The sequence below is a fragment of the Dromiciops gliroides genome, chromosome 3, assembly GCF_019393635.1.
Source record: "Dromiciops gliroides isolate mDroGli1 chromosome 3, mDroGli1.pri, whole genome shotgun sequence".
In the NCBI taxonomy this organism is placed as follows: Eukaryota; Metazoa; Chordata; class Mammalia; order Microbiotheria; family Microbiotheriidae; genus Dromiciops; species Dromiciops gliroides.
Window position 1 is genome coordinate 563,616,130 of NC_057863.1, and position 20,202 is coordinate 563,636,331.

The 20,202-nt window shown below is 39.1% G+C and overlaps 1 protein-coding gene across 1 annotated transcript in view; it reads right to left on the minus strand.

Moving 5' to 3' along the window:
- Positions 1–19,048, minus strand: part of CTSC (cathepsin C) — a 48,034-nt gene extending 28,986 nt beyond the window's left edge. The window contains exons 1-3 of the mRNA XM_043995489.1: positions 18,696–19,048; positions 15,298–15,443; positions 1,505–1,671 (exon numbers count right to left, since the gene is read on the minus strand). Of these exons, the coding sequence (XP_043851424.1) occupies positions 1,505–1,671; positions 15,298–15,443; positions 18,696–18,873 (491 nt within the window). The 5' untranslated portion in view covers positions 18,874–19,048. The remainder of the gene's footprint in view (positions 1–1,504; positions 1,672–15,297; positions 15,444–18,695) is intronic.
- Positions 19,049–20,202: the final 1,154 nt, after the last annotated feature.

Genomic DNA, 20,202 nt, shown 5'->3' on the forward strand with positions numbered 1-20,202 from the left:
GAAGTTGTTTGGGGAGAAGAACAGATGTTGGTGTCATTGACATAAAAGCAAAAATGGATGTCACAAGACAGAATAAGAAAACTAAAGAGAAAAATATAGAGTAGGGTTTTTTAACCCATTTAGTACCACAGACACATTGGAAGTCTTATGAAGCATACGGACCCCTTTTCAGAATAAATGCCACAAAGGAAATAAATTCTATTGAAAATCAATGATTTCAGGGCAGCTACGTGGCACAGTGGATAGAGCACCAGCCCTGGAGTCAGGAGTACCTGAGTTCAAATCCAGTCTCAGACATTTAATACTTACTAGCTGTGTGACCCTGGACAAGTACCTTAATCTCATCGCCTCACCAAAAAAAAACAAAAAACAAAATAATAAATAAATAAATGATTTCCCCTTTCAGATTACCTTCAGTCTCTACATTTTATGAATACCTCTTTATTTACTTGTTGCCTCCCCCAATTACAATGTATACCCTTTGAGGGCAGGCATTTTTTTGTTTGTTTTTCCTTTTCAATTTCTTTGTATCCTCAAGGTTTAGTGCCTGACACATAATAAACACTTCATTAATAAATGCTTTTTGACTCTCTATAATCTCCTCCAATCAAAGTGTGAGCTCCTTGAGAGCAGGGACTATCTCAATGTTTCTCTTTGTATCTCCAATAATTAGCACAGTGCTTGACACATAGAAAGCAGCTAAGAAAAGTTTTTGTTTTTGTTTTTGTTTTTTAAATTCATTCCTTCTCAGGTGTATATTTCCTAGAGTACAAGTAGTTTGAGAGCAAGGGCTTTACACAGACTTTAACAATATCTAACCAAAAATAAAGAATGCTTTGAATGATAAATCTTAGGCAAGATAGGGATTTGGTATTAAAATGGTAGGCTTGTATAAGTAATGCTAATAACTGCCTTTCACATAGGTTTTTAAGCTACAATTCCCTCATGACAACTCTGTGAAATAGATAGCATATAATCTTATTAGCCCCATTTTACAGATGAGAAAACTGAGACACACAAAGAAGTGACTTGTCCACATTTACACAGCTAGCGAGGCAGTCAGATGGCACAGTGGATAGAGCACTGGCCATGGAGTCAGGAGGACCTGAGTTCAAATTTGGCCTTAGACACTTGACACTTATTAGCTATGTGACTCTGGGCAAGTCACTTAACCTCAATGACCTCAAATATCTGGGACCATCTCCAGTCATCCTGATGTATTTCTTGCCACTGGACCCAGATGGCTCTGGAGGAGAGAGTGAGGCTGGTGACTTTTCATAGCCCTCCCTCATATCCAATTCACTGTAAATCATGACATCACCCCCCAATGCCATGGTCCTCTTAGAGAATGAAGGACAAATAACAACTATAACAACACAGCTAGTGGTCACAGAGCAGAGATTCAAAGTGAGAACTGACTGTGCTGGTATGACATAGCTATAATAACAATACAGTTTTGATTTACAAATATGAGAAAACTCAATCCTCAGCCAGGCCAACACACCTTTTCTTATGTTGCTTGTGGGGTAGCTCATTCAAGTGTACGTTTTCAGCAGTGGTCACAAGCTTCTTCGCAGTGAAACATGCCCAGTTCTTGCCCAGAACATCGTGTACCCATCCAGGAAATGTCTCATGACAATAACTCGTCACATTTTGGCCTTCCTTCTTATACTGCAAGAGAAAGGAAGCAAAGGCTTGGTCATTTCCCTGCCCAGCCCTTGTGCATACTCACTTAGACTTTTACCTTGTCCTTTTTTTTTTAATCAGAAGGCTTCTGCAACCCCCACCCCCTCCAAAAAAATTACACATTTACATATTGCTTTAGGGTTTAAAAGTACTTTATCCATAACAACCCTCTGAGATTAGATAAATGTATTATTGTCCACATTTTATAGATGAAGAAACCAAGGCACAGAGAGTTTAAGTGACTAGCCTAAGGTCACACTGTTATTTAAGTATAAAAACGAGATTTGAATTCATCTTCTATCTCCAAGTCTTGTGCTCTTTTTACCTCACCTTACTAAATGCTACGGAGAGAAGGTATGTTCATAGAATAGTGGTAGAAGAGAGAGGAAGAAAAGATTGGATGAAGAGAGGGAAGAGAGGGAAAGAGAATGAATGAAAGAGTGACAGACAGATCTGGTAAAGTGGAAAATAATAGTAATTTTTCATTTAGAAAATAGGCCTGGGCTTAGTTCGTGTATAGTGGATAAGCACTGAATCTAGACTAAGGAGATGAGTTTTTCAGCATATACATATTCGTCCCCTGAACAAAGTCAAATTTTCTGGAAGTAGATGATCATTATTGAACTTGATGGGCAGGAGGAATAAGATTGCCTAGAAAGCTCTTCCTCTCCTTCTCTACACACACACACACACACACACACACACACACACACACACACACACACACACACACACACACACGAGAGATGGGGGAGGGGAGAGAGAGAGAGACTGAGACTATGCTGAAAGAAGCCGTTCTTTGAGTGCAGGAAGTGCTGGGACTGTGTTTTGTCATTCTTTCTATGTCTAGAACTGAACACAATGTTCAATACATTGCAGACACATAATAAGTACCGACTGACTCACTACTGCTAACACTTACTAGCTGTGTGATTGTGGGCACAGGGGACCTCAGTTTCCTCATCACATATCTGTTGACTGAGTCAAAAAAAAAGTCAAGTAACACTTCACATGAACATTCAAGTTTTAGTTTCTATGTTGGAAACTGATGCCCTTTGTTCCCTCTTTGGATGCTTACAGGCCTTCATTTGACCAGCAATTAATGAAGAAGGATGAATCACTTTATTTGGGGGAGGGGGATCCACACAAAATGGCATCACTGAAATGTTCCAGTCTATGCTCACCATTGTTCTAAATCACTACCTTGGTTCCATGGTGGGAAAAGCCTGGAATGGGAGTGAAAAATCATGGAAGAGGCTAAAGCAAAGGTAACTAAAGTTGAAATTTTACAACTTGCCACCAAGATGACTGCCTAGATCTCCAGGGAAAGCTTGCTTCCCTTGTTTGGATTCTGATGAAGAATCTTGCTTTTCAATACACTGACTGTAAAATTTAGGATGTATTCTAGTGAACTATGAGTCACTCAGAGAATATTGCTGTGCTTACACTAAAATATGTCAATGCTTCAAAAGACTGGTGACAATGAGTTGGGGGCTTTGCCCTTAATTGCTGCTAATCCCACCTCCTGTATCCACAATGGTCCAGGTCACTTAGGCTAAAACTCAGGTGAAAATCCATTGTCGGGTCATCTTTAAAACTTGTCAAGGTTGGTATGATATTCCTGAGTTTATCCTTCATTGGTGAAGTATTTAGGTATAGTGGGCATTCATACCACACAGGTATCAGGGACGTGCTTAGTCTAAGGCTGAAATTCAGCCTGCAAAATTCCCGAGTGTGGAAGAACCAGATTAAAATGTAATAGGGAAATATTTAACAAAATAAATAAAAACACAATAAAATATAGATAACATTACATTATTAAACCAAGTCAATATAGCATCCTTAGAGATGCTTATATATGGAATAGTGACCCCTGTTTCTATTTGAGTTTGACATAATTGGTCTGAGGAAGCTGGAATAAGTTTCATTATTTCCTATCCCTCTACATAATGGCCAGGCAGTGTCCTGAAAAAGGCTAGATTCCCATGGAAAACTTAAGATGCCAAAGGTGAATCCATTCCTCGTATTCCCCATGGCTAACAAGTCAGTTGTTCCAGGATAGTGGATAAAATGACATCTATTATTTAACAAAGAAGTCCTTTGCCTCCTGACTTAATGGAAACAGCATCAGAAAACCTCAGAACTGAAAAGAAGCATGAAGGAGAGAAGGCAGATGTAAAGTAATGGGGGTGAGGGTGGCAGTTCAATAGGGAATACAGATTTACCCCATGTCATTATAATAGCTTATAGTTGTGTACTATTCTAGAGTTACATTGTAGTATATAGTTACAAAGTACTGTCATATACAAACATGATTTAATGAAGGGGTTCTTAACTTGGGGTCCGTGAAATTTTTTTTAAAATAATATTTTGATAACTCCATTTTCATAAAATTGGTTTCCTTTGTCATCCAATGTATTTTATTTTATGCATTGAAAAAAATTCTGAGAAGTGATCTATAGACTTCACCAAACTAAAAAAGGGATCTCTCTCCCTCCCTTCCTTTCTCTCTGCTCCCTCTGTCTCTGTCTGTCACTGTCTCTGCCTCTGTCTGTCCGTCTGTCTCTCTCTTTCTCTCTCCCTCACACACACACACACACACACACACACACACACACACACACACACACACACACCCCACACAATTAAGAATACCTAGTCCAGAGGGAAAATTGAATTGGATTGCAGGAGACCTGGCTTCTTATTCCAGCTATAACACTAATAATCTATGTAGCACAGGAAGGATAGAGACTGAACTTCAGGTTTCATTGGCTTGGGGGACTCCCAGCTAAGGAACCCCCCGCCCCCAATACAGGTTATCACCTCTGCAACGTAAAGTCTTAGTGTTGCTCAGAATAAAGGTATCAAACATGTGGTCCACAACATTCCCATGTCTCTGGAACCATATCAAAATGTAATTGGAAAATATTTAAGAAAATAAATAAAACTATAATAGAAGGGAAATAGGCATTTATATATCACCTACTCTGTGTCAGGCACCACGTTAAGTACTTTTTACAAAATTTTTTCATTGGATCCTCACAACAACCCTTTGAGGTAGGTGCTATTATTATCATCCCAACTGTACACTTGAGGAAACTGAGGCAGACAGAGATTAAGTGACTTGATCAGGGTAACAGCTCATAAGTGTCTATAGTCAGATTTGAACTCAAGTCTTCCTGACCCCAGGCCCCATATCACCAGTTGCCTTTATAGAACAATTTCCCAAAGATCACAAAGTAAATAGCAGGGCTGGGAACCTCACAGTCATCTGCTCTAGGTTCTCAGGAAATCGATGGATTCACTGCAAAATGGAATGATCTGTGCAACTGGACATTGGTCTATAATTAAGAAATTTGTCCTATGACACTATAATTATTAACAGAGAATGCATTTCAGCAATATTCTTCACCATAAGAATATCATTACCAGAGACATTTACCAGTCCTTGTTTTAAGTATTCAGCATCAGCCAGCTAAGTATACAAGCAATCTGGGTTTTACCAGAAGAGTTTACTACCCACAGGACAGAGCCTAAAGTCTTCATTTCTTTCCCCAAAAGACTTCTCTTTCAATTTCCAATTCCAAAAGATGCAAAGTATTATAGTGGAAGGAATAATGAAGTTTGAATCTTAAGGTCTCAGTTCAAATTTCCGTTCCAACATTTACTAGCCAGCTGGGTGACCCACACAAGTTATTTATAGTCTCTGAATTTTCTCATCTATAAAATGAAGATAATGTCAACTGTAGTTTCATAGGGTTGTTGTAAAGCTGAAGTGAAATAATGCACTTAGGGTACTTTCTAAACCATATAGTCCTATAAAAATGTAAGTGCTTAATATTATGGTAGATAAATGTAAGCTCTAATTATCAAGGAAGCTGAATGTACTAGTATTTACTGTTTAAAATACAACAAGCCATTATTAAATATCTATTATTGTACAAATTAATCTGTTAGATACTAAGTATACAAAGATGTCCACTTATGAACTTCCCATTTTACTGGGGGAAAACACTATGTGAATAGACAAATGCAGACATCTGACCATTTGAGGAGGTAAGAGGGCATGAATAACAAGAGAGATAAGGAAAGGCTAACCTAGGATGTGGAACATTAGTTGAGCCTTAAGTGAATATACTGGGATGCTAAGAGGAGGAGGGAAGGAGAGAGCACATTCCTGGCAACAATCATAAAGTAGTTCTTTTCTATTTTATCATTCCCCCCAATTGGTTCAGTTCACATTCTCATTCAACAGCTCCCAGAAGTAATTGACCCCAACTTAATCATGTAACGAAAGAACCTGAAATCCAAGGAGATGATATGACTTGCAGTCACAGAGTTAGCTCTTAGCAGAGCTGGGTTTAGAATCCAAGTCTCTAGATCCCTTGCAAATATACTACACATTTGGCACATCAAATTAATTGTCCCCCTCCCCAAACAGAATTTCTATCCTTACAGCAGTCACAGAAGAAATCTCTACTCTCCTCCCTAAAAACAATTAAGACCCTTTTCTTCCAATGTCCTCCTCTTCCCCATCTCTTCTCTGCTCCCTCTTCTAGCAGATTTGCTGTGTGACTGTGAGCAGGCACAGAATGTCAACAATAGAGTTGGCTTGCTCCACCTTGGTCTTATTTCTTTGTTATGTAGACTTTGGCATGGGATATAGCCAACAATCTCCCTCTGGGCTGACTTGCTTACTCCAACCTGCCCTCATACTGGTAGGTGTGGGGTTTCCAAAGATGAACCACTACCATGTGGCTATGACTTAAAATCTCTCAGAACCCTAAAGGTAATCTTGTTATGGATAGAGGATATATTCTCACTACTCACCATTATGGTTCATTGAGACTCTATTGGTATGCTTCTCAATTATACAAAATCAATTACCATGACACTATTAGTTCTTAAAAGAAAAATATTTATTTAATGATAAAGCACCCCCCCAAATAATGACAACATTATAGTTACCTAAGACAAATGAAGGAATAATCAATACATCACAGTTTACACATAAACCTGGGTCATACTCTCTCACCAATATACAGTATTTATAAGGGAGAGTAGACACAAATAGAAAGCTAGCAATGAGGCAAATGAATGAGGAAAACCCATTTACTTGGCTACAAGCACTATCAGTGCTTAGCCCCTTTGAAAAAAAAATTCTCCCAGAGGAAGCCACTTCTGTGCTAGGCTCTTACCTTCTTCACTGTCTCCTGCCAGAAAACTGCAGAGATTTATTGGGTTGTCACTCTGGGCAATACAGAAAAGCCCAGTCAGATTTTCATTCAGGATAATTCTAGGTTATCTAATTAGTTATCATTGGTTAAGTAGAGCTCTCTATGAAATGCAAACAAGCAGTTAGCTTTTCCTTCACAGGAATCAGTTATTTAATCAACAGATTTATAGCTGAGTAGAATTCATAGCAAATGCTGTCTTTCCTCATCTGCTTGTTCAATAAAAGGTTGTTCCATATTCCCCTCCTGAGAGGGGTGAAGAGAGAAACTAGGTATTTTTGAGAGCTTTCACCTCTCTAACACTTAGATGTCACTGAAGGGCAACAGATAAAATTGCAGTAGAGTTCAGCTCTCCCCTAAGAAGATCCTTATCCTTTTCTTCAGCCAATCAACAAGGTGTTTTTTTTTTTCAATATTCAAGCTTCCAACTATAGCAACTGAACCTTCCTGTCAGTTCACTGATCCTGCTAGTAGTGCCTTCTGACTCAGTCCCTACTGCTTTAAAGGGCTCTGTTATCTCCTGCTGGATTCCTCACTGCTCAAATCTGACCCTAACCCTAACCCTTATAAGATAAAACTCAAGAAATCCAACTTTCTGTCAGTTATGAAACTATTACTCTTCATTTAACCCAGTCTCCAAACAGCTTTTGAGTTACAAAATGAGTTTTAACCTCTTAAGATGTAGTCATGCAGGGGCAGCTAGGTGGCACAGTGGATAGAGCACTGGCCCTGGATTCAGGAGGACCTGAGTTCAAATCCGGCCTCAGACCCTTGACACTTACTAGCTGTGTGACCCTGGGCAAGTCACTTAACCCCAATTGCCCCACCAGAAAAAAAAAAAAAGATGTAGTCATGCAAAACGCTGAGGGTCCATAATACCCTGTGACCTTAACCATTTCTGTGCCCTCAAATATGTCCTCTCAGTTGTCTAACAAATCTTCTTCATTGTGTCTGTTCCCACATTTTAACAGAAAAAAAATAGAAACCTGTTTCTTCACACATGGAGTATATCAGTATTTCATGCACAGATGTTCTTTTTTCTTTTCACATATATTTTACATCTTTCTTAAGTTGATTTAATTCTTTTTCTTTACATGATAGTTCATTTTTCTTCTCAAAAGTTTAATGATTCCTTTTCAGCAACCAAGCTGCTCACATACATATAAGTTTGAAACTTACACATGACAGGTTCTACAAAAGTTAGGAAAAGGAACAGGATAAAACTCAAATCTTCAGAACAGGACAAAACTCTAAAACTTTAGACCACAAAACACCTCTAAGGAAATCAGACTTTTAAAAAAAGCAAAATTTCTGCATCCAGCAACAGTCTTATGAAATGATTTCAACTAAAAGAAAAATTAATTGTTTTTTCAGCTCATTTCCTTTTATTAGAACTTTTATCTAGTGAAACACAGGTGACTCAGTAGAGCCTAACTTTTCAAACTCTAGCTGCCTGTGTAGATGTCTGTCCTTCACGTTCAAAGAAGTCACTAGTGTTGTTTCTGCTGCATTCCACATTGCAGGGGAGTAGCTGAAGATGAATGACCAGGAGTCCCTTTCCCAAAGCCTGTAATGTACAGACTGTTCTTTGGTTTGTGGCCTCAGCTGCTTAGCAGGAGAATTCTGAGTCTTAGGCTTAGCATTCCCAAGTACGCCTCAGATTAAAAACCATTTTTGATGGTTCCGTGGTAGACTGGTTTTTCTATTTAACAACTATAAAACAATAAAAACTAGGGTTACTTACTTTTGTCAAGCATGAATTAGGCCCTTCTTTAAACAATATATGTGTTAATGTATGCCCGGCCCAGTGTCCTTCATGCTTAACTAGTAAAAAGATCAATGCATTTTTCATTGCATGATCTAACATTCCATGCAAATGAGGCATTAGTAACATAATGCATGCAGAATATCATATTCAGTGAGCACATCATGCATATGCACAGGCTGGTTAGCAGGTATGATATTAATCTGACCTAATGCTGAATGTTAGTTGGAACACTATTTCCCACTTTAATCTACAAACTCTACCATATGAGCTTAGCACTTGCCAGGCAGGTACTCTCAGGCATTGGGACATTTCATTCCTTTAAGAAAGCCCAGTATCTTCCTCTGCTCCATGAGGTAAGTTTCTCTTGTTGATAGGAGAGAGGAAGCTAATCGGTCACTGCTGTAAGATAGGACAGGAAAGTGAAGCTAACAGGAGGAGATGCTAACATTAGCATCTGGCCTCTTACCTTCTCTTGAATTTCTTTTTCATTACCCAAATCTCAAATTTATGAATGCTACATGAGAAATGAGGGGAAGGTGATGGAAGAATGATATTTACAAGTGGGTGGCTGTGGAGGCAGGGGAAGGTTCTACTTTTTCTTCTCTCTCCTATTCCTTTTCTGATTACCCTACCCATTCTACTGGTCCAGACTAGTTTCATCTTTAATCTAATCCCTCAGAAAAATTAAGGGATCATTGATTTAGAGCTAAAACGATCCTCAGAAACTACCTAATTTGGTCAAGGTCAAACAGGTTCTACGTGGAAGTCCTTAGACTTGACTACAGTATGATGTTTAATAATGAAAATGTTCCTTCCTCATAGTGCTCTCCGGTTTTGTTTTGTTTTGTTTTGTTTTGTTTTCAGTAGGATGGGCCAATGTCACAGAGATGTATAACGTGACAAAGGATAGAGGGATCGGTGTCTGGAAGTATAAGGAAATATAATATCTGAGTATAATTCTAATATAGTGACTTGGCAATTCTAGATTGTCTCAAAGGCTCTCTATTGAAACAGCTCATTCCTTTCTCAAAGGACTGGGGTTGTTATGGCTCTTGCCTTAAGAATTTCCCATATATTCCCTTAATATGAAAATCACATCTGAATAATTAATTAATGCACACCCTAGGCTGCTTGGAGCTCACTATGGCTTAGCAGAAGAACTATAAAGCAACTTACTGGTAGGTAAGGACAAGCAGGCTTAAAGAGGAGGACAGTATAAGCTATAAAGATCGGTCCCTCTTCTCCCAATCTCTTTGAGGATTAAGGTGCAAAAGACACAAGCATTGTGTTATTTGGTAAGAAAGGTAAAATATATCAATAGCGCTCACCCAAGTTGTTCCTCAGATGTTCAAATCATACTTCCCCACAGTGCCCACGTGAAAGAAAAACTGACTCATAAAATCAGTGACATCCTAAGAAAATTTTACAATGGGTCAAATGTGGTTATCAAATTCAGATTAAGAGAAAGCGTGATTAAAGCATGGTAAGACATAAAATTTTCATTTAGACAAACAATGAAAGGCAAATTTTGGTCATTTCTAGCACTTGAATTATGTTGAATATGGCTTTATAAGTCCAAAGTTAAGAACGGTAAGTAACATCAGCTATACATTAGGTTGGGGTAAGTTTTCTTACTGTATTATTAGTATTTATAAAATGGCAGACTTTAAAAGGCTGAAATATCTCTTGCTGCAGAGCCAAGAAAGTCAGTTAAAATTTAATCTCTAGACACACACAAATCTACAACCAAAGAAACACATGATACTGACATCTCTAGCACTGATCACAAATATTAAGGAAAGCATAAAGTAATGTCTAACTTTAAGGATATAGGATTCCCAAAGAAAGGAGTTCCATAGTGAGATTTGTAAGCCATTATAATAATAATAATAATAATAATAATAATAATAATAATAATAATAATAATAATAGGCACACATACAGACACACCCTAGAAAGAAGATCTAAACTGACCATTTTAGAAAGATTCTCGCCCCCAAAAAGTCTTGATTAGAACAGAATAAGGTTTGGCAAGGGTTAACCAAAAAATGTGTTCTTTTTTCCATTCTCATCTCTGACTGGCTTGTGACTCATAATTAAAATGGCAAGTTCATTCTCTATTCTCATTTTGAGTTCTTTTCCTTCACCCCTACGACACAGAGGAAATGACATTAACAAAAGAAAAAGGGGGACAGCTAGGTGGCGCAGTGGATAGAGCACTGGCCCTGGATTCAGGAGGACCTGAGTTCAAATCCAGCCTCAGACACTTGAGACTTACTAGCTGTGTGACCCTGGGCAAGTCACTTAACCCTAATTGCCTCACCAAAAATAAAAAGGAAAAAAAAAAAAGAAAAAGGGGAAAAGAAACCTCCTGCATTTAAGTAATTTGGAAAAGCATAAACTAGTCTGGTCCTCAGCTTACTTTCTATGACTTTCTCCTCTACTAATCCTAGGAGTATTCTGGTAGCAGATATGGGTAAGGGGTTGGTGATGGACACAAACTCAATACATTTAGGAGGAAAACACTGCAGTCTTCTAAAAGATTAAGGAATAATCTCTCTCTCTCTGTCTCTCAAAAGCATAACTAGGTAGGCAGACAGTATAGGCTGGCCTATATGTACGTCTATAGGCTTGATTTTGACTTGCTGAGAATCAAGGAAGGCTTAAAGAACATTGAATCCAACCCCTTCCTTTTATCTATAAAGTAATGGAGACCCCCAGGAGAGGCAGTGATGTGCTCAAAGTGACATAGCTAGTTAGCAACAGAGAACTGCCCAGGAACCCAGTTTATCCATTATTCCCTAGGCCAATGCTCTTTTTTCTGCATAATGAAATACAATGAGGAAAAAGAAATATTGCTTTATTTTCTCACAAAGTTCAAACTAATATTGGGTTGCTGGGAAAGATATTCTGATACAGCTAGATCCCAATTACTATGAATAATGAATCTCATGAAGTGGTCACATGTATTTAAATTCACACTCTTCATTATAATTATTTAAAATATGGTCAATGGTAGCAGCCCAGTAGAATTATTAAGGGCAAATCTGAATATTGCAACTTCTTCATGAGATTTTTTATTCATACTAATTGGACCTAGCTATACAATGCATGAAAAAAAGACAATTTCCAGATAAGAACAGGATAAATAAACCTTAACAAGGTTCTGAAACACAAGAATAAGATCCAATATGGGAATTTCAGTAAAGAGAAACATCCACCCCATTTTCCTTGACAGATATTAGAAAAAATGTATGTCCTATTTCTTCTCTCCTCAGTGCCTACGGGATTAGTTTCCAGTACCACCTTCTTCCAAAAATCTCTGAAAGACCCATAGAATCATAAAATATTAAGTGGTGAAAGGGATCCTAGAGTTCATTTAGTCCAATCTGTTACATGTGGAAATATTCCTTTGGGATGCCCTTGATAAGAAATCACGTGCTTGAATACTTCCAGGCATGGGTACCTCCCTACTTCATTAAATAATGGTTATTTCTGAATGGCTTTGAAGTGCTAATGTTCAGAAAGTTCTTCATAATAATTGCTAAAAAAAAAAGTGAATCCTTCTACTGAACCAAAATCTGCCTACCTGTAACATATACATATTGGTCCCAGTTGTGCCCTCTGAGTCCAAGTAAATTGTCTGTTCTGCTCCCTATTCCACAAGAATGTTTTCCCGAATACTTTACAATAATGGCTATCTCTCTATTCCTAAGTCTTCTCCAGTCCTTTTGTCTGTTTGTTTATTTGTTTGTTTTTTTGCAGGGCAATGAGGGTGCCCAGGGTCACAGAGCTAGTAAGTGTCAAGTGTTTGAGGCTGGATTTGAACTCAGAAATTCTGAATCCAGGGCCAGTGCTTTATCCACTGTACCACCTAGCTGCCCCCTTCTCCAGTCCTTTCAGTTGATTTTCCTATGATATAGTTTTTTTTGTTTGTTCGTTTTTTTTTTTTTTTTTAGTGAGGCAATTGGGGTTAAGTGACTTGCCCAGGGTCACACAGCTAGTAAGTGTTAAGTGTTTGAGGCTGGATTTGAACTCAGGTACTTCTGACTCCAGGGCCGGTGCTCTATCCACTGCGCCACCTAGCTGCCCTCTATGATGTAGTTTTAATAATTATTTTTTATCTGGACACATGATTTTGTAACAAAGACAGCTGCTTTACAACTTATAGACTTATTGAGATAATGCAGGCAGTATCTCAACCAAATAACAAGCATTTACTAAGGACCTACTATGTGCCAGATTCTGCGCTAAGGACAAAAGTGAAACAGTCTCTACCCTTCAGGAGATAACATGGACATATTCTATATAAGCACACAGGAGATATATACACATACTTATATACATAGACACATCTGTGCGTGTTATACATATATGAACATATACATATATAAATTTGGGCAAAGAGATTTGTTGCAGGATGGGTTGGGAAAGACCGCATTTTGAAGATGATGCTTTAGCTGGATCTTGAAGGAAATTAAGGATTTTTAGACACAGAAATGAGGAGAAAAGCATTCTAGGTACAGTGGTCAGGAATGTGTCAAGAGGGAGGACCACAACCTCATCTTCTTGACTACCTTTGGTATTCTCTGCTGAATTGATACTCTTTTCTAAAGAATTATAATCATGATTGACAGATGGCTTAACTAGTGTGTTAAGGTTTGCAAAATAGTTTCACATACCTTACTGCATTTGATCTTTACCACAACCCTGGAAGAGGTGTAACTATTATCTCCATTTTATATATGAATAAACTCAAGAGTCAAATGACTTGTCCAATAAGATGGCTATTAAGGCCCCTCTCAATATTGGCTATCTTCTTCTCTGGTGGAAACACATATTTATATATACACACACCCCCTTTTTTAAATATCTGTAAAATTTGATCTGATTGAATCAAGAATTTGCACATACCCTAAAGACCACTGTATAATGGAAACAACTCTAAACTTAGAAATTCTTGGGGGTGACATTAGTCACTTTTTACTGGGGTGGCCTTTGACTCATTTAAACTCTCTGGGCATTGGTTTCGTTATCTGTAAAATTAGGGCATTAGTTGGGAACAGTTCAATGATTCCCTTGATCATGTGATATTGACTTAAGCCTGTTTCTAATATATGAAAGAGGGTGTTTTTAAAAAGCCAGTGTCATCATAAATCATTGAAAAAGCAGAGTTGTGGGCAGCTAGGTGGCACAGTGGATAAAGCACCAGCCCTGGAGTCAGGAGGACCTGAGTTCAAATCCAGCCTCAGACACTTGACTCTTACTAGCTGTGTGACCCTGGGGAAGTCACTTAATCCTCATTGCCCTGCAAAAAAAAAAAAAAAAAGAAAGAAAAGAAAAAGAAAAAAAGCAGAGTTGTTAAGCTCCTTGAGAACATAAAGTAGACACTGAAATATTATTTGTTGAGTGAAAGTGAGGTGAGGACTGGGGGGTTGATCATCTTTAACATGATGAAAGCTCAAAGATAACGGTCCACTTGTTGAATTCCTAAGGAAATTCATCTATCTGGTTTAGACAAATAACCACCAAGGTCCCCTTCAATGCTAGAATTCTATGTTTCCCTATTAACCAACATTAGCACACGGGGGAGGTCATTTCAACAATGAACAACACACATTCAACAGTAAAACTCTCTAGGGCTTCTGTAGTCATGGACAATATCTTTCTCTCACTTTCCCACGCATTCTTTGCTTCTTAAATTCTGTTTTATTTGTACAATCTTCACCAGATGAGCTTAGTGTTTAAATCCCTGTGCTATGAAGAGGCCTATATTTATATTTACTCTGCATTATATGCTGTAAGAGACAGATATTCTCAGGCTTGTGGATTTAATTTGCTTGGATCATTTAATCCTGTATTTGTATGGGCAGTTGTTTCTGAGTTTAAAGAGAACATCTGGATCACAGACTACCTACTATGTGGGTCACAGTCTGCAATCTTCCAGAAACTAGTTTATTTAAGAGCTTCTATTGAGGGAAGTAACATGATCTGGTATACTATGGCAAGTGAGATCAATAGTTCAGGCCTGTATGTGTGAGGACAAATGATCTAGACTGATCCAACTTCCCCCACTGCTTAAATTAATAACACTTATGTAACCCTTGGGTTGACGATCTTCTGGAGTCACTTCCAGTCCATTCCACCAAGTTATTCTCATGATTTGTTTTGCACATTACTGTGAAAGGGCAGTCAGATCAATAAGTCTTTTAGAGGCATAAAACAAAGGTAAGAGAGGTGAGGTGGAGGCTGTAAACCAGAAATAAACTTGTTTTGTTTTTAATCCACAGTTTTGAGGTACCAGAGCAGGAAAGTAATTGACATTACACTTATAAAGAAGGGTGTAGCCACACTTACCAAACTGTGAAGACAAATGTAGTTAAATGTGTACAATTAAAAATAAATTGAGCTTAATTTGTTTACATATAACTATTTCTGAATTCTAATTTTACATAAAACAGTGAGTGATAAGGTGATAAGACTATTTTAACTCCTCTTGGGAAAAGTGGTGTCCGAAATAGTGACTTTCATTTTTGATGTTGACAAAGGGAACAGATCTTAAACTGAGGCTTCACTGAAAATATGAAAATAATTGGGAAGGAAACTAACCTTAAAAAAGGCAAACCATTTGTAGTCATTTAACACAACCTCAAAACCTTGATTGTAAATGATAGTGAAGAAGCCAGAATTGCCGAAGTCATCAGTTGCCACATCTAACTTCTGCAGGTGCACTACCACTTTCTTTCTTGGTGGCCCTAGGGACAAGAAACGGCAAAGAAAAATTAGGCGTATAAGCGACAGTAATAAATCCTCATTCATTTTTCTCTATCTTAATCAAGCACTTATGCACTAGATTTGGGCTCTTTCTATCTTCTGTTAAAAACATCTTGCCTTATCTTTGCCCATGTCCTCTGAAACATAATCTTTTAACCATATTGTTATTTGGCCCCGTGGAAAACCCTATGCTCGCTAGCAAAGGATAGTGAAAACTTTTTTTAGGAGATCAAGGGACTTGTCTAAAGTCACAAAGTTAGAAAATATTTCAGTCAAAACTAGAACTTAGGGGCAGCTAGGTAGCACAGTGGATAAAGCACTGGCCCTGGATTCAGGAGGAACTGAATTCAAATCTGGCCTCAGACACTTGACACTTACTAGCTGTGTGACCTTGGGCAAGTCACTTAATCCCCATTGCCCTGCAAAAAAACAAAAAACAACAAACAACAACAAAAAAAAAAAAAAACAAAAACTAGAACTTAGATCTTTGGTCTCTATCCAGTATGCCAGCTCAAACAGAGTGATGATTATGAGAGGTAAAAAAATATGAAGAGATATGGAGGGAAAGAACAATGAGGCTAAAAAGTCAGGCCCTAGAAAGACAACAACAGAAAAGGAAATAGGTGGCACAGTGGCTAGAAAGCTGGGCCTGGTGTCAGGAAGTTCAGATTTGGCCTCAGATACTTATTTCTTGTGTGATGTTTCATGTCACTTAACTGCTCTCTGCCTCAGTTTTCTCATCTATAAAATAGGGATAATAATATCACCTACCTTATTGGGTTATTGTGGGCAAATGAGATATTTTTAAAGTGCTTATAGCACAGTGCCTGGGTACACAATAGGTTCTTAGAAATGTTTCCTTTCCACTTCCCTTATGCTCATTAAAATTCAGAATATGGCTATTTCTGAAAGCATACCCAGTGTTTCTCTTCTGCATAATTTATCTGCACTGACTGTGTCAAAATGTTTTCTTCTGTAAAATTTTGTTGGGGTCATGATGATGTATTGTTCTTAGAGGTTTCTTTGGCTATTGAACACTTAAAGCACCACTGTCTTTGTTAATTTACTTTCAAAGAGTTGGGATTTCCTCATTGTGCGTCCCCCCACACCCAAAGAACCTCTGCCTCTAAACACATGCTCATCATAATTGCTCCACACAGGTGTAGACCATAGAATCACAGATCCACAACTAGAAGAACCTTTAGCAGCCTTCTCATTCAAACTCCCCATTTCATAGATGAAAAGTTGTATAGAGGTGAGCCTCAGAGAGATTGAGTAACTTGCTGGGAGTCAAACAATTAGGGCTAATATGAAGCAGATTGAGAACCCAGACTTTCCTGATGTCAATTCCAGAACTCTACTGCTTCTTGCTAATTTTTATGAGCTGTATAAGCCATGAAAAATTCATCTCTTAGGGATCAGTATTCTAGTGATAAGAACCTAAGGTGGTCCTCAGAAAATAGTTAATCATGAGGCCCTAACTCTCAACCCTTTCCAACTTAATGGTCTCTGCTAGAATTTGGGCTCAGTAGCAGAAAGAACTTTTGAGAATCAGGGACATGACCCTACCCTGTTTCCATGCACTGCCTCCTCACACTGTGGGGCTTGGGCTATATTTCATGAGATATAGAACAAAATTAGTGCTCCTATCCAAAATTGAAAATCTTTTTGGCCAGCTAGCTGTCAGCCCTAACTTTTCACTAGATTCATGCCTCCCACAGGGGAAAATGGACCAAAGCTTCTGCAAGGCTTCTACAATCTCTAATTCTACACTTAAGTGATTCTTTTAGGATGTAAAAATTCAGTACCAGCTCTCAAGGCACTCACAGTCTAATGGCAGGTGGTGTTCATAGATTAAGAAGAGCTGGAAGAACCTCTGAGGACATCTAGTCAAACTATCTCTTTTTGAAGGTGTTTTTAAAGATGACTGAGAAGTGAAAAAGTTAAGTGACATGCCCAAAAGTCATAGGTAGTAAAAGGCAGGGTCAGAATTTAAATCCAGGTCCCCCAACTCCAAAACCAGAAAGCTTTCCACTGTAACAAGCATCATAACCTTGAAGAAAACAAGGCATTAGAAAATTCCAATAACAAGTCAGAGATTGGGTATTTTATTTTGTGCTCTGAGAACAGTAAGTTAAAAAAAAAAAAAGCTTTAAATTTTCCTTACTCTGTCAAAAGAAATAGTCTCTACCAAAAGTTATGCCCTGAAACTGCAGCAGTAATCCTATAGTCTATTTAAATAAATACTTTTTTTTTTTTTTGGAAACCCCACAGCTGCCAACTTCCTCATTTTCACCTCCCCCTCTCTGAACATAATATGGAAAAGTTCCCATTGCTGTGTCCTAAAGTATCTGCTAGTTAATTTCTTTTCCCAGGCAAACTCATAACAGACCACACTGCCAAAGGGAACTAGCCAATCAATCTCTAACTTCATCAAATTACCTAAGGTAGTATCAAATTACCTATGAGGTAGTATCAATTACCTAAGGTAGTATCCAAAAGTCCCCATGTTGCAAATTCCCAGCTTCTGTCCCAAAATCTAGGTCTTAGAGGAAAATGGAAAAGGGGGAAAGGAGAGAAATAGCAGCTCTGGGAAGGACCCAGGAGTCAAGGTGACTGTAATCTGCCAGCCTTAAGAGTGAAATTAATGAAGAATATGTATTTAGATCAGAAAATTCCTTTAGAATTAGATTTACAGGACATTACACAAAATACCTAAGTACTGGTATGTTCCCCATTAGACTTTGTTCTGAGGTGTTTTTTGTTTAGTTTAGTTTAGTTTAGTTTTTGTTTTCTGTATTTCTCTGAATCCAAGGCCACACAGCATGGCATAAAATACGCTCTTAATAAATGCTTGTAAACCGACAGCAAGTAAGCAATTTCGGAAGATCTTTCATGGCCGGAAGGGTGAAACATTTTTTTTGTTTAAATAAAGTTCACAACAGTTTAACTTTCCCTTCTTTGACCTGAGGCGTGAGAGGGGCCCTGGTCCCCAAGTCAAGGACACTAGGAACTCAATCTAGGGTTAATGAGAAGGACCAAGATGGTGAGGGAGTAACTTAGAACCATTCAGCACAAGCTCTTATTAAACTCACCTTAATTGTACTGAAAGGAAGACAAATGAAAGAGGTAGTGGGGGGAAGGGACAAGGGAAAGGGACGGGCCTCACTACCTGTTATGAGAGAAGGAAGACATTCACAAAGCAAAGGAAGGAGGTGGCTCAAGGCACTTACCCAATACAGAGCAGTTGATGCGGTTATCTTGCGGCCCCCGCCCCTCGGACACCTGGAAAACCCAGGTGCCCAGCAGATCCGGGTAAGTGCAATTGGCGGGAGTGTCGGAGGCTGCATCGCGGACCTCAGAGAGGAGGAAGAGGAGGACTGGCAGCAGCGAGCAGCCCCACAGCCCCATCGCTACCAGTAGGCAGGCAGAGCCCGGTGCCGGCTCCTGTGGAAGGTGTTCAGAGAGAAGTGCAGCCAAGCGCTAGCTGCACAGGAGTTAGGAGCAAACCCAACCGGGTGTACTGAATTTAAAGCTCAGCAGCTTTAGGGGGCCGGAAAAGAGGAGGCCCCAGAGGGATCACGCGGTGGGGGCGAGATAGGGGAGGGGGAAAAGGGGATCGGTCACGTGATCACCGCCTCCCCACCCACCCCCATTCCGCCAGTCCTCGAGCCCGCCCCTTCCAAAGTTTGGAGACTAGAGTTGTCTCCGTGACGGGAAGGGACCGGGTCTGACAGATGTGTTGCTCTGGCGCCTCTGCTCTGGGGCTGCCTCTGGAGACGGGGTGGAGGGGGGCGAAACGGAGGACTAGGCTCCCTGGGCTCCCTGCAGACTAGCAACAAGAGGGGCTACTGCTAGCCTGAGGAAGGGCTTACAAAAAGAGCCACGCTTCGGAGCCAGGAATTCCGAACATCCACAGACTCAAATTTCTAGTGCTCGGTTACAGTCACAAGGAAGCGGTTGGCCTGACCTACCGCTGGGTCAGAACCTCAGGATATTAATGATGTGTCCTGAGAAAGTCAGCTCTCTAGCTGGACAGAGGAAGGGCTGGCCTTCGACTTCAGTAAGGGGCGTAGGATGAAAAAAAAGAAAGACAAAACTTTCCTTCACAATTTCTCAGAAAGGGTACAGAGAGAATACTACCCTGGCTCTGGTCAGAGGTGTTATTCCTCTTTTTGTTTTTTCCCTTCCTCTAAATTTTGTGACCTTGCCTTCATTGTCCAGTTAATTTCTTTTGACTCCTAATTAATTTACACCCTCCAGGAAGTCTTTCCCTGAGACTTTGGGCTCCCTGCCCTCTCCCCCACCCAGCACTTTGCATCTCTTTAAAGCACTTAATCAGGTAATGTTGTAAGTGTGGCTTATCTGTCTACCAGATTGTAAACTCCCTAAAGGCCTATGACTGAATTATTTAAGCTGTGTTTTCCTTATACCTACCACACTGCTCTGCACACAAAACCTACTTAATAAATGTTAATAATATTAATTATAAATATTAATAAAATATTAATAACAAATGTTTTTATCTTCCCAGTGCTTTCTGGTCTGGCTATACTCCTCAATGTGCGAAAGGGAGAATTTGTATTTCCTATTTCTACCAGGCTAAAATATATCTTAAACCTTGGACCCCTTGGAGGCTGATTAGGTGATGTTGACCTCGGCTGCATGGCCACTTCTTGGGGATATTGTAGCAGGCTTTCTTATGCATTTACAATGTGTGTTATATAGATGGCTGCTGAG